The following is a 13,419-nucleotide window of genomic DNA, read 5'->3' as shown; positions in this document are numbered from 1 at the left end:
ACATAATTAAATGATTACTTAATTAATTATGACATTATATTGTAAACATTAGTAATTTACTACATTAGCATAATACTTAATTAAATTATTAGAAATTTAATTAATTATAACATTCCATTAGAAACATTAGTACAATACTTGATTAAATAACTAGAATTTTAATTAATTATAATATTATATGAAAGATTTATAGTATAATTACTTAATTCATTATAACATTACATTATAGTATGATCACATAATTAATTATAACATTGTATAATAAAATGATTACCTAATTAATTATGACATTATATTATAAACATTAGTAATTTACTACATTAACATAATACCTAATTAAATGATTATAAATTTAACTAATTATAGCATTACATTATAAATTTATAATATGACTACTTAATTAATTATAAACATTAGTACAATACTTAATTAAATGATTAGAAATTTAATTAATTAAAACATTACATTATAATAAAATAATTACTTAATTAATAATAGCATTACATTATATTATAATCACTTAATTAATTATAACATTACATTATAGATTTATAATATGATTACTTAATTAATTATAATATTAATTATAAACATTAGTACAATACTTAATTAAATGATTAAAATTTTAATTAATTATTTGTATTTTGGTTTTGATTGAAGAATTTTATGTGAATTGTGATGAATTGATTAAATTCAAGTGTTGCCTAGAGATTAGAGGATTTATGAGTCACATTAGACACAAATGATTGAACAATCAAAATTTGTTAGGAGTGTATTTATAAACTTTTAAGGTATTTTTGTCATTTTTTAAATTAATAAGGGGATAATTAATTTTTTACAGGGTACCCAGGAAAGGAACCAGAACCTGCATTTTAGGTTTTGATTCCTTGAATTTAAGAACTTATACTGTACAGTTCTGGTTCCGGTTCTCCCGAAAAATGCAAGGTACTCGGAACTACTCACCCATAGTATATAATATAATTACTGATGAGCACGAAAAGAGGATTTGTTGGATCAATCAATAAAAATGTTTTTATTTTATTTTTATTTACGTGTAGTAACTCTTTTTAGCTAGTATACTCAAAAAATATATTATGATAAAAACACATATGCATATGAGTGAAAAATAATGGGCCCGAAAATTTTCTTTACTTTATATATTAAATTCTTTACATAACAAAAGTATCATATACATTAGCTTAAAAACAGTTGACAGTAGTATTATTTCTCTCCGCTTCTCGATGTCCATCCGACCGCTTCTCACATATTCCCTGCAAAAACATTTAGAAACAACGGGGTGAGCATTATGCATATATATGATGCAAATGCATAAATGCATAAAATGTGCATTTTTTTTTTCTATTTTTCTTATTATGTTTTCTATTTCTTTTATGTATTTCTTTCTTTCTTTCATCTTTTCTATTATTTCTTTTCTTTCTTATTCTTTGCCGATCGGACTTAATTGATCCATAGATTCGGAACCCTGGCCGTGTGAGTGAATACAGTCCTTATCTACATGCACTGTTACAGACTATACAAATTCTTTTTCTTCTTAGGCCACCATTAAAGGCGGTGTGCATATAGGTATATTTTTCTGGATACAACTCTCATCCACATACACTCTTACGGCCCGTATAAATTCTTCTTCTTATTCTTAGGCCGCTCATTGAAGGCAGCGTGCATGTGAGAATATTCTTCTTCTTGTCACCCACCAGTTCTCTATCGCAACAACCTTTCTTTTCTTTTCTTTAGCACTTTTCTTTCTTTCTCTTTGTTCTTTAGTGTTTTTGTATGCATGTAGATGGATTATTCTTATTATTCTTTCTCAATTCTTAATTAAATGCATGTAAACATGTCATTTTCTACTTTCTCTACCATCTGCAAACTCATTTCAAACTATCATACTATTATAACCATACATGCACTTCACTTTGGAATTTCATCAAACAAGTGGTATGCACAAATAAGCACTAAATTAGCTACTCTTCTATCTTTTTTTCTAGCTACCAAAATTGAAACACAATTCTTTATAATTAACCTCAAACCTGGCCAAGAAATTCACACTTCAAAATTCTATTTCAACTTCTTCATAATTTCTTCAAACTTCCACCAATTCATCTCATACTAAACACTAATTCTCATGGTGGAGTTCAACCCAACACTCAACATCCATTTCATCATCAATTCTCAATACTCAATCATATATATACATATAAGGAAATTCTCTACTCAAATATTGCTCAAATCAAGGGTTAGGGTTGGATTTACTTACCTTGAACTTGAGTACTTCCACTTGAATCTCTTTTTCTTTGGTAGACTTCCTCTTTCTCTAAAATCCTAAGCATATAAACTATAAGAACTCAACACTTTTAAAAATTAATCTCACATCTATTTACAAGAATTCTTACCTTGAGATGCTTAGGAATGAATATCTACCCAAAATCCAACCAAAAGTCCTCTAAAATACTTTGAAAATTGGTGAAGCAAATTGAGAGAATTGAAGATGAGAGTGGCATGTGAGGGAGTAGAGAATGATAGGGTTTGTATGCTTGAATCCTTAATATCTCATATTAATCTGCATACTTTCCCATTTTGCACTTACACTTTCTTAGAAATCTTATCTTTGTCCTTTAGTCATTTACAAGAATGCCCTCACCTTCATTGCATTATCTATGAAATTTCTTTACTTTTTACTCCTCACATTTATAGTTAATTAGGGGTAGAATGGTCACTTATCCCTTCAGGAAATTTTCTCTAGAATCTTCTCAAGATTTCCAATTAGTTCTTTGCCCTGGCGAAAATTCTTCTTGGCCTCAATGAAGCATTCCAAAGCATACGTCGCCGCGATGAAATTTATTCTTCGCCGTGGCGAAACCTGCAAATTCTAGAACACGGTTTGGGCAGAGAGTTTGTTGCTACAGCGACAAAGATCCTTTGCCGCGGCGAAGTCAGTAGTTTCCCAATTTTCAATCTTTCACCTAAAGACAAGCAAAATTAAGGGCATAAAAGCATAAATAAATTACGTACCTCAATGTGGGCGTTACATTACGGACAAAACATTTTGTCCTCTTAGCCATAGTGTTGTTATTGCAATTTTTTTTTTATTTTTTTTATTTTTTGGTGTGAGGTTAAGTGTCTAGATCAGTTGTGCACACTTCGACTAATCTTTTAAGGTTTTGAAGTTAACGATCGGATTATGAAGTTAATGACCGGATAAGCTCCAAGTGGTTACCCTTATTAGCAACCGAGGAAAATCGAATTTGATTTCTCTTGAGTTATACATCCAATAGTCTCTATCGCCTCACTCGATCACCTAGGTGTGGTTATTGCATGTTATATTGATTTGTTGATCATGAACTATGTGCATTTGCGCATGTACATTTACATATTAATTTTAAAAAGTTGGTCTTAACTTGAGGGAATTAACATTGATTTCTTTAGTACTTTCATGAACTGATGCTAGACCGCCTGTCCTTAACTTTTAACTTTGCAAAAACAACAATCACCTCTCTCGCTGTTAACTAAAAGAGACATGCAATTAAGGAAACATTTTTTTTTTCTTTTTTTCAAAAAATGTATTTTCTTAAAACATAATTAGCAAGTGCTGTGTCCACATTACATGCTCACCTTCATTGTGTTGTAGTCATCACGATGGGCATAATTAGTTTCACATTTCATTGATATCTAACCATATAATTCTCAATTAGATAACTTATTTAGTTAATCGATGTTTAGTTAATGACGATTTCAGATGGATTCCAACAATAAATGTTCAATATTAATCATAAATTCAAAGAAAAAGTGCGTTTCAGAGCTAAAACACCTGAGAACTACTCGACTTTGAAGTTAAAAAAGTTAATATTGAAAAAGAAATTATGTAACGCTATTTATTCTAAAGTTGAATTTTTTATTTGAAATATAGTGTATTCTAAAAGCAGAGTGTTGGTGTTGGTCACCACTCACCAGCCCTCCTCTTGCCATGTATTCCATTTCTAAATTATATGTTGATTTTTTATAGAGCAAATGACTTTTCCCCACCCAAATAATGGTTTAATTATATTTTATACCTACAGACTTTTCAAATACCACTTTATTACCTAAATTTATATTATGTTTCTGATTCTGACATCTTTGTAACCCCACACCACCACTATTCTCTTTCCTGATCATCACTCATCAAAACCCTCAAGCCATACTCCCGCGTACCCCACTAATTGCTAGTAATTGAACAATTAGGGTTTGTGTAGTCACCCATTCCAAGTCAAATTCCGATCAATCCCAACCACCAAAATTCAACCTTCCACCACCAAAAGATTCATCGGTCTCCCCTCTTCAAATGCTCCATCAGCCTGGACCAAGTTTGCTCTCTGTTCATCGTTGGAATATAAATTTGGGTAATAAAGTGGTATTTTAAAAGTCTGTAGGTGAGAATATATCATTAAACCATTATTTGGGAGGGAAAAAGTCATTAACTCTTTTTCATATAATAAAACTCATAGCAAGAGAAAAGCCAATAATTGTTGCAAACACTTCCAATCTAAAATAAGGAAGAGGGTGGGTTAAATATTTCTTGTTCCTTTAATTTCGAGTTTGTTACAATCAATTCTATGTGTTTGGCTTTTTTGAGTGAACACTGTTGATTTTGGAAATGTGGCCTTAACTCAGTGTGTTTGACTTTTTTTTTAGTGAGCACTTACTAGTTTTAGAAATGCAATTTTAACTCCCATCTTGGACTGTCTATTAGGTTATTCTATTTAAATTTGAAGGAAATGATGTTTTTATCAAAATATGTCGTAAATGTTGAGAGGTTAATACATTTTTTGGAGGTTAAATTGATAGAAATTGTTGATAAATTTGAAGGTTGAAGAGATAATATTTCTGAAACCAGTGGATGCTCAATAGAAAAAAAAGGGTAAACAGGAGGGTAGGATAACATTTTTAAAACTAATGGGTACTCACTGAAAAGGACCAAACACATGAAAATTTACTATAGAAAACCCTTTTAATTTCACTACATCGGATTAAAAACATAAGTAAATCTAATCCAAAGTTGATATCATGATACGGGTGGTTAATAAAATAATAGAAAAACTATTTAAACCAATAAGAAAGAGTATCATCAATTTGACGGGTAAAGTTACAGTAGGGCGTTCATGGTAGTTTTTAAAGTTCGTGGGACTGGTCAGTTTTTTAAGTTTCAGGGGTGTATATGTCATAGTCCCTATAAATGTTAGTATCAACACGTGTCATAATATGGTTAGAATTTAGAAAGAGAATGATACTGATGGCTTAAAGAAGGGAGTAGGGACGGGTGAAACGGTGAGTTTAGTCCAAGGGACCTGATCCACCCGAACCGGACTCAAACCATGGAATGCAATACTGTAATCCAGTGCGGCTAAAGGGCACAAAACGAGACGATGGAGTGAATCAAGATTTCTAGAGGCGGTTCTGAAAAAAATTAATTATTAACCCTAGCTACCAAACCTGACCATGATTTGAGGTAAAACTATTTAGGCGGGAAAACCTCAAAATTTACCCTCCTCTCCCTCTGTTTCAACTTTTATTTTCTCAAACACAAACCGATTTATTTTCCATCCACTTCCACTCTCTCGAAATGGCCAGTGGACGCCGAAAACCGACGCCGTCTCCTAAAAAGACAGGTGGACAGAACATGGCAGAGGTGAAGGAAGACGCAGTCATTGTCTTGGACGAATCGTCTTCTGAATCTGAGGTCAAAAAGTTACGTGAACGATGGGAACTGGCTTGTGTTCTCAATTTTTTGAACGTAAGATCATTTCTTTTATTTATGTATGTTTATTTTAGAAAGCAACTTGCAATGCCGGTTTTGTTCTGTATTTACATTGTTATTGGTTGCACAAACGTGGGAATTATTTTTTGCTGTGGATTGAGACGCCCGCATAAGCTTTGTTTTGCTTTATTATTATTATTATTTTTTGAGAATAAAACGCAAGATGAATTGATGCTGACAAGCTTTTGCAGGTGTTTGAGCCAGTTATTGGAAGTGGCTTGAAGTTGACCGCTGAAGAGATTGAGATGGGACTTATTGAGCCTAATAGTTCTAATGCTCAGCTTCACATTGTACTGTTAAAGGTTCTTTATGTCATTCATTCTTCTATGATCGTTTGTCTCTGTTCGAACTATATGAAACTTTTGGTGGTAGAAGTTGAATATGGTTATTTATATTACAATCATCAGCTGTTTTTTCATTCACAATTTCTTGAATATCCTGAAAGATCTTATTTAATATGGGCTTTGAAAACATATACTTAAAGCATCACATAAATGCATTGAAAAATGGGAAAAACAATGGTTTTTTATGCGGTGATCAAGTGTTTATTGAGCATGTACTTGACCCTTTTTTGTTTTTGTAAGTTTTATACATCCTCATCACCTTATTCTTGTTTTATTTGAATGTTTAACAGGGGATACCACCTGTGAGTAAACTATTAAATGGTTCTGATGCATGGGTGTCTGTACTTCGTAAGAAACTTGCTATGTGGTGGCCATGGGTAAGGCATTTTAGAGTTTGTTACTGCCGATCTTACTCCTATGTCCTATCACTCCTTTTTTTTTTTTTTTTGTTTGGGTAATTTGAATCATTGCAATAATTTGCATCTTATTCTCAATATTGTATTGTAGGTTGCTGAAGGGGAGATTCCATTAACTGCAGTTAAGGGGTATTAATGGCTTCTCTCTCTCTCTCTCTCTCTCTCTCTGTGTCTGCTATCTCTAACTATCATTATTGTTGATATCAATTTAGATTCTGACAGTAGTGGCTTTTTGCTGCTGTTCTTTTGCAGAGAGGAAATATCTCGATACAAAGAATTAGAACCAACATGTCGGTTACTAATTCTAAAAGTGCTTTGTGAAATCCGAGCTGATGTAATATATTCCGCCTCTTTGTAATTCACAATTTGTTGCATTGGTTTTTCCGAGTGATGCAACCCCTGGATTCTCCTATTCTGTTTATTTTGTCATTTTTTGATGTTTGTTACACATACAGAAACACATATAGTTGTGTTGCACATTTTATTGTTCACTGCCAACATATATAAAGGTTTACAGAAGCTGCAGTTAGTTTGTTGCTCTTTTTAAACTCTGATATGATAATTTCTATTGATTTACAGCAAGATGATGCTGTGTCTTACATTAATGATGCCCTAAAACAAGGAAATCAAATTTCTAGTTTCCGCAAAGATAAGATTGGAAAAGATGCAAATGGAACTTCATACTGGTAATTGTCCAACACGGTATAAATTTTATCTAATCTTTTGCATCATCAGTATTGACAATATGCATGCTGTTTTTGCAGGTATGATGGAAATACAACTATTGGTTATAGGTTGTACAAGGAAGTAAACAAAACTGGGTTAAAAACTAAATGTAAAGGAAAAGCGTGTTTAAATCTACCAGCTAATTGTACACAATGGGAAACACTTGCTACCAATTTTGAGGAATTTTGCGAAGTTGTGGTAAGGTAACAATTGTGTTTGTTTCAGGATTAAATATCTTGATTCACTTTTGGCATCCTTGGTAATGGCAGGATGAACTGTCATGTAGCAAAGTTGTGGCAGAAGTTGCTGTTGGCAAGACAATTGCCAATGATGCTATTCCGGTTGTTGAAAAGTTACATAAGGCAAGCTTACAGACACCATTTTGTGGTTGTATATTAATAATCTTGTGGTGGCATCATAATTTTATGCCCTTTTTTAATTCATTAATTTTTCACACTGGTAACTAGTATTAATATTTACTCTTTCTCCATTTAATAGAAGAAAGAAAGGTCATTGAAACGGAAACAAACACAAGAGATGCTCCTGCTGAATGATTTTAGAAATTCTTGTGCTGTTGGGATAACTCGTTCTTGTAGGAGTCGTAGGCCCATCAGTTATACATTTGGTAAGATGTTATTTTTTTTATTCTCTTAATTCGTTTTAATTGCATGCATTTCTGGTGCACATACTAGAAGGTTAGGTTCATATTAATTGAAGTTCACAACCTCACATGTAAAAATATAATTGGACTAGATTAATGTGGTTCACAACTCTGAATGAGAAGCTTGTTTACAACTCTTTGCATTGTAATTATGCTGTCTGAACCCAGCTTAAGCTTGCTCAGAATTGCTTTCATCAACTACGGCTGAGTTAATTGACACAATACTACAAAGGCTTATGAATATTAAAAAAGAGAGAAAGAAACGAAAGAAATTGCTGAATTTGAGTTTGAAGTTCTTCAGTGATGTTATCCATTTTCCTCACATGCTTTGCCTTGACAAATATTTTTCAATATGTATCTTTTTACTGTTTCTTCGCTTCAAACTTTTGTTCCATACATTGTGCATTGTCAGTAATCAATTTCTCTTTATTTGGGATATAATGTACAGATGATTATGATCGGGCCATTGATGAGGCTATAGCGCTAACAAAGTAAGATTTATCTAATTTGATTGTTTGCTGTTCTAATTATATTTTCTTTACCGTCTTCGTTGTTCTTTAAACTACATTTTGTGACACATGGTAGTCTTTTGAATGTGCATGGATTTCTGCTACTGAGTTTACTATTAATTATCTTTAGGTATGCTGTGTAAAAGATTCAGTAATTCTACACTGCACACAAGCATTTTAACATGTGCATTTTCACTAATGGTTGGGGTGGGTGCGCTGTTCGCGTGTTAATGATGAGGAAAAAGGCATTGGGGTTTCCTTGTAGTCTTTTGCATGTAGCATAACATAATGTAGTTTAGAATTGTGGACCAATTTGATTTGGTTTCTCTCAAATCTTTTAAAATGAGGTTGTTTACCTTTTGTATTTTATTTCAAAAAAGATAAAAACCTCTTTTAATGGGAGAACTTCTGTTATGCTCTGATAGAATATGCGGCCTTTAGCTGGTTGTCACTTTAATTTGTGGTTCAGGAAAAGTACAACTAATAAAGTGCAAATGCATGGAAAGAGTGTATTGAATGAAGGCTCAGTGATGGAGGCAAAGATGGAAGACAGTTATGATGAAGAAGGTGACTCCACAGGTAGTGATACTGACAGTGATAGACTTCAAGAAACTGGTGATGGTGATGATGAAAATAGTGATGATGATTATGATAATAAGGACAATGATAATGGCAATGGTAGTGACTCAAGCAATTCTCATGATGAAAGAAACCTTGGTAAAAGGAACCATGGAGCACCCTTGGTCCAGAAGCCTGTAGGATCACGCTGGAGTGAGAGATTAGCCCGAGGTTCTAACCATCCTGCCATGGAAACCAGAAACTTGAGTGCAAAAAATAGATATAGGCAAAGACCAACGCGGAACTCTGCCCTTGACTCTATTGCGTTAGATTCAGATGATGATATGTCATCGGAGCAAACAAACAGTAAGCTTTTGGAACATGAAAACTTGTCCATGGTTGCTGATTCAGAAGAGGTCAGCAATAGCTAAAAGGTTCATATGAAAGTTTAGATAAACTTGTCAATAGTTGCTGATTGAAGTCCGTGCAAATGATCCAAATGATTATCTTTCTTTATTTGTGTTAAGGGTAAGGAAATTTTGATAACACGTTTGTAGAAAGTGACATGGAAATGTGTTCTATATATTTTCTCTCGGAATCCCAAGTTTGTTTCCTGGCATTTGGTTTCTGAGAGCTCTAGCTTGTGTAAAGGTTTTGATTCTGGATATCTAGATGAGGCTGATCATTTTTACTCAGTTCATGGATAATTTTTCTTATTTTATTTTCAGAACTTTATTTTTCTGAGAATTTTTCTTTTACCATCTTTATTTCAGTCTATCAACTTATTCATAATTATTTTGATGCAAAGCACTGATTAAGGAATGAGGGCAATGACCAAAAAGTTTTTATGCCTAATTGAGTTAAAACATATAGGGTATTTAATCGAAAGGTAATTGATGTTCAAAACTTGAAAGAAAGTGATTGTGGTTTGTGGATGATGGGTGCTTCAGATGTCCTGATCTATCCATTGTTGACATAAATCATTTATTGACAAATACCATATTAATAAAGTTAATTAAAAATTTCTTAATTTTGGATTGAGTATCTTAATAGATGATAGATTATTTAATTTTTGCATGGTTATGTTACGTTGACAATGATGAGATTTTGCCTTTCTTATGGGTTTTGTGGGAAACGTCCTTTAATAGAAGGTAGTATGGTACTATCATTATTGTTGATATCAATTTAGATTCTGACAGTAGTGGCTTTTTGCTGCTGTTCTTTTGCAGAGAGGAAATATCTCGATACAAAGAATTAGAACCAACATGTCGGTTACTAATTCTAAAAGTGCTTTGTGAAATCCGAGCTGATGTAATATATTCCGCCTCTTTGTAATTCATAATTTGTTGCATTGGTTTTTCCGAGTGATGCAGTCCCTGGATTCTCCTATTCTGTTTATTTTGTCATTTTTTGATGTTTGTTACAGATACAGAAACACATATAGTTGTGTTGCATATTTTATTGTTCGCTGCCAACATATATAAAGGTGTACAGAAGCTGCAGTTAGTTTGTTGCTCTTTTTAAACTCTGATATGATAATTTCTATTGATTTACAGCAAGATGATGCTGTGTCTTACATTAATGATGCCCTAAAACAAGGAAATCAAATTTCTAGTTTCCGCAAAGATAAGATTGGAAAAGATGCAAATGGAACTTCATACTGGTAATTGTCCAACACGGTATAAATTTTATCTAATCTTTTGCATCATCAGTATTGACAATATGCATGCTGTTTTTGCAGGTATGATGGAAATACAACTATTGGTTATAGGTTGTACAAGGAAGTAAACAAAACTGGGTTAAAAACTAAATGTAAAGGAAAAGCGTGTTTAAATCTACCAGCTAATTGTACACAATGGGAAACACTTGCTACCAATTTTGAGGAATTTTGCGAAGTTGTGGTAAGGTAACAATTGTGTTTGTTTCAGGATTAAATATCTTGATTCACTTTTGGCATCCTTGGTAATGGCAGGATGAACTGTCATGTAGCAAAGTTGTGGCAGAAGTTGCTGTTGGCAAGACAATTGCCAATGATGCTATTCCGGTTGTTGAAAAGTTACATAAGGCAAGCTTACAGACACCATTTTGTGGTTGTATATTAATAATCTTGTGGTGGCATCATAATTTTATGCCCTTTTTTAATTCATTAATTTTTCACACTGGTAACTAGTATTAATATTTACTCTTTCTCCATTTAATAGAAGAAAGAAAGGTCATTGAAACGGAAACAAACACAAGAGATGCTCCTGCTGAATGATTTTAGAAATTCTTGTGCTGTTGGGATAACTCGTTCTTGTAGGAGTCGTAGGCCCATCAGTTATACATTTGGTAAGATGTTATTTTTTTTATTCTCTTAATTCGTTTTAATTGCATGCATTTCTGGTGCACATACTAGAAGGTTAGGTTCATATTAATTGAAGTTCACAATCTCACATGTAAAAATATAATTGGACTAGATTAATGTGGTTAACAACTCTGAATGAGAAGCTTGTTTACAACTCTTTGCATTGTAATTATGCTGTCTGAACACAACATAAGCTTGCTCAGAATTGCTTTCATCAACTACGGCTGAGTTAATTGACACAATACTACAAAGGCTTATGAATATTAAAAAAGAGAGAAAGAAACGAAAGAAATTGCTGAATTTGAGTTTGAAGTTCTTCAGTGATGTTATCCATTTTCCTCACATGCTTTGCCTTGACAAATATTTTTCAATATGTATCTTTTTACTGTTTCTTCGCTTCAAACTTTTGTTCCATACATTGTGCATTGTCAGTAATCAATTTCTCTTTATTTGGGATATAATGTACAGATGATTATGATCGGGCCATTGATGAGGCTATAGCGCTAACGAAGTAAGATTTATCTAATTTGATTGTTTGCTGTTCTAATTATATTTTCTTTACCGTCTTCGTTGTTCTTTAAACTACATTTTGTGACACATGGTAGTCTTTTGAATGTGCATGGATTTCTGCTACTGAGTTTACTATTAATTATCTTTAGGTATGCTGTGTAAAAGATTCAGTAATTCTACACTGCACACAAGCATTTTAACATGTGCATTTTCACTAATGGTTGGGGTGGGTGCGCTGTTCGCGTGTTAATGATGAGGAAAAAGGCATTGGGGTTTCCTTGTAGTCTTTTGCATGTAGCATAACATAATGTAGTTTAGAATTGTGGACCAATTTGATTTGGTTTCTCTCAAATCTTTTAAAATGAGGTTGTTTACCTTTTGTATTTTATTTCAAAAAAGATAAAAACCTCTTTTAATGGGAGAACTTCTGTTATGCTCTGATAGAATATGCGGCCTTTAGCTGGTTGTCACTTTAATTTGTGGTTCAGGAAAAGTACAACTAATAAAGTGCAAAAGCATGGAAAGAGTGTATTGAATGAAGGCTCAGTGATGGAGACAATGATGGAAGACAGTTATGATGAGGAAGGTGACTCCACAGGTAGTGATACTGACAGTGATAGACTTCAAGAAACTGGCGATGGTGATGATGAAAATAGTGATGATGATTATGATAATAAGGACAATGATAATGGCAATGGTAGTGACTCAAGCAATTCTCATGATGAAAGAAACCTTGGTAAAAGGAACCATGGAGCACCCTTGGTCCAGAAGCCTGTAGGATCACGCTGGAGTGAGAGATTAGCCCGAGGTTCTAACCATCCTGCCATGGAAACCAGAAACTTGAGTGCAAAAAATAGATATAGGCAAAGACCAACGCGGAACTCTGCCCTTGACTCTATTGCGTTAGATTCAGATGATGATATGTCATCGGAGCAAACAAACAGTAAGCTTTTGGAACATGAAAACTTGTCCATGGTTGCTGATTCAGAAGAGGTCAGCAATAGCTAAAAGGTTCATATGAAAGTTTAGATAAACTTGTCAATAGTTGCTGATTGAAGTCCGTGCAAATGATCCAAATGATTATCTTTCTTTATTTGTGTTAAGGGTAAGGAAATTTTGATAACACGTTTGTAGAAAGTGACATGGAAATGTGTTCTATATATTTTCTCTCAGAATCCCAAGTTTGTTTCCTGGCATTTGGTTTCTGAGAGCTCTAGCTTGTGTAAAGGTTTTGATTCTGGATATCTAGATGAGGCTGATCATTTTTACTCAGTTCATGGATAATTTTTCTTATTTTATTTTCATAACTTTATTTTTCTGAGAATTTTTCTTTTACCATCTTTATTTCAGTCTATCAACTTATTCATAATTATTTTGATGCAAAACAGTGATTAAGGAATGAGGGCAATGACCAAAAAGTTTTTATGCCTAATTGAGTTAAAACATATAAGGTATTTAATTGAAAGGTAATTGATGTTCAAAACTTGAAAGAAAGTGATTGTGGTTTGTGGATGATGGGTGCTCGAGATGTCCTGATCTATC

General features: G+C 33.1%; 1 protein-coding gene across 1 annotated transcript; it reads left to right on the top strand.

Moving 5' to 3' along the window:
- Window positions 1–5,399: 5,399 nt before the first annotated feature.
- On the top strand, window positions 5,400–8,477 carry LOC116119311 (DDT domain-containing protein DDR4). The gene is made up of 10 exons (XM_031405251.1): window positions 5,400–5,785; window positions 6,001–6,111; window positions 6,444–6,530; window positions 6,661–6,698; window positions 6,822–6,903; window positions 7,149–7,255; window positions 7,334–7,493; window positions 7,565–7,657; window positions 7,794–7,920; window positions 8,405–8,477. Exons 1-10 carry the CDS (start codon window positions 5,615–5,617, stop codon window positions 8,449–8,451), a joined length of 1,023 nt encoding a protein of 340 aa, XP_031261111.1. The 5' UTR covers window positions 5,400–5,614; the 3' UTR covers window positions 8,452–8,477.
- The last annotated feature ends 4,942 nt before the right edge of the window (window positions 8,478–13,419 follow it).

The sequence above is a fragment of the Pistacia vera genome, unplaced genomic scaffold (assembly GCF_008641045.1).
Source record: "Pistacia vera cultivar Batoury unplaced genomic scaffold, PisVer_v2 Contig880, whole genome shotgun sequence".
Classification (NCBI taxonomy): domain Eukaryota; kingdom Viridiplantae; phylum Streptophyta; class Magnoliopsida; order Sapindales; family Anacardiaceae; genus Pistacia; species Pistacia vera.
The sequence above is the reverse complement of the archived record's forward strand: the minus strand, read 5'-3'. Positions and strand labels throughout refer to the sequence as shown.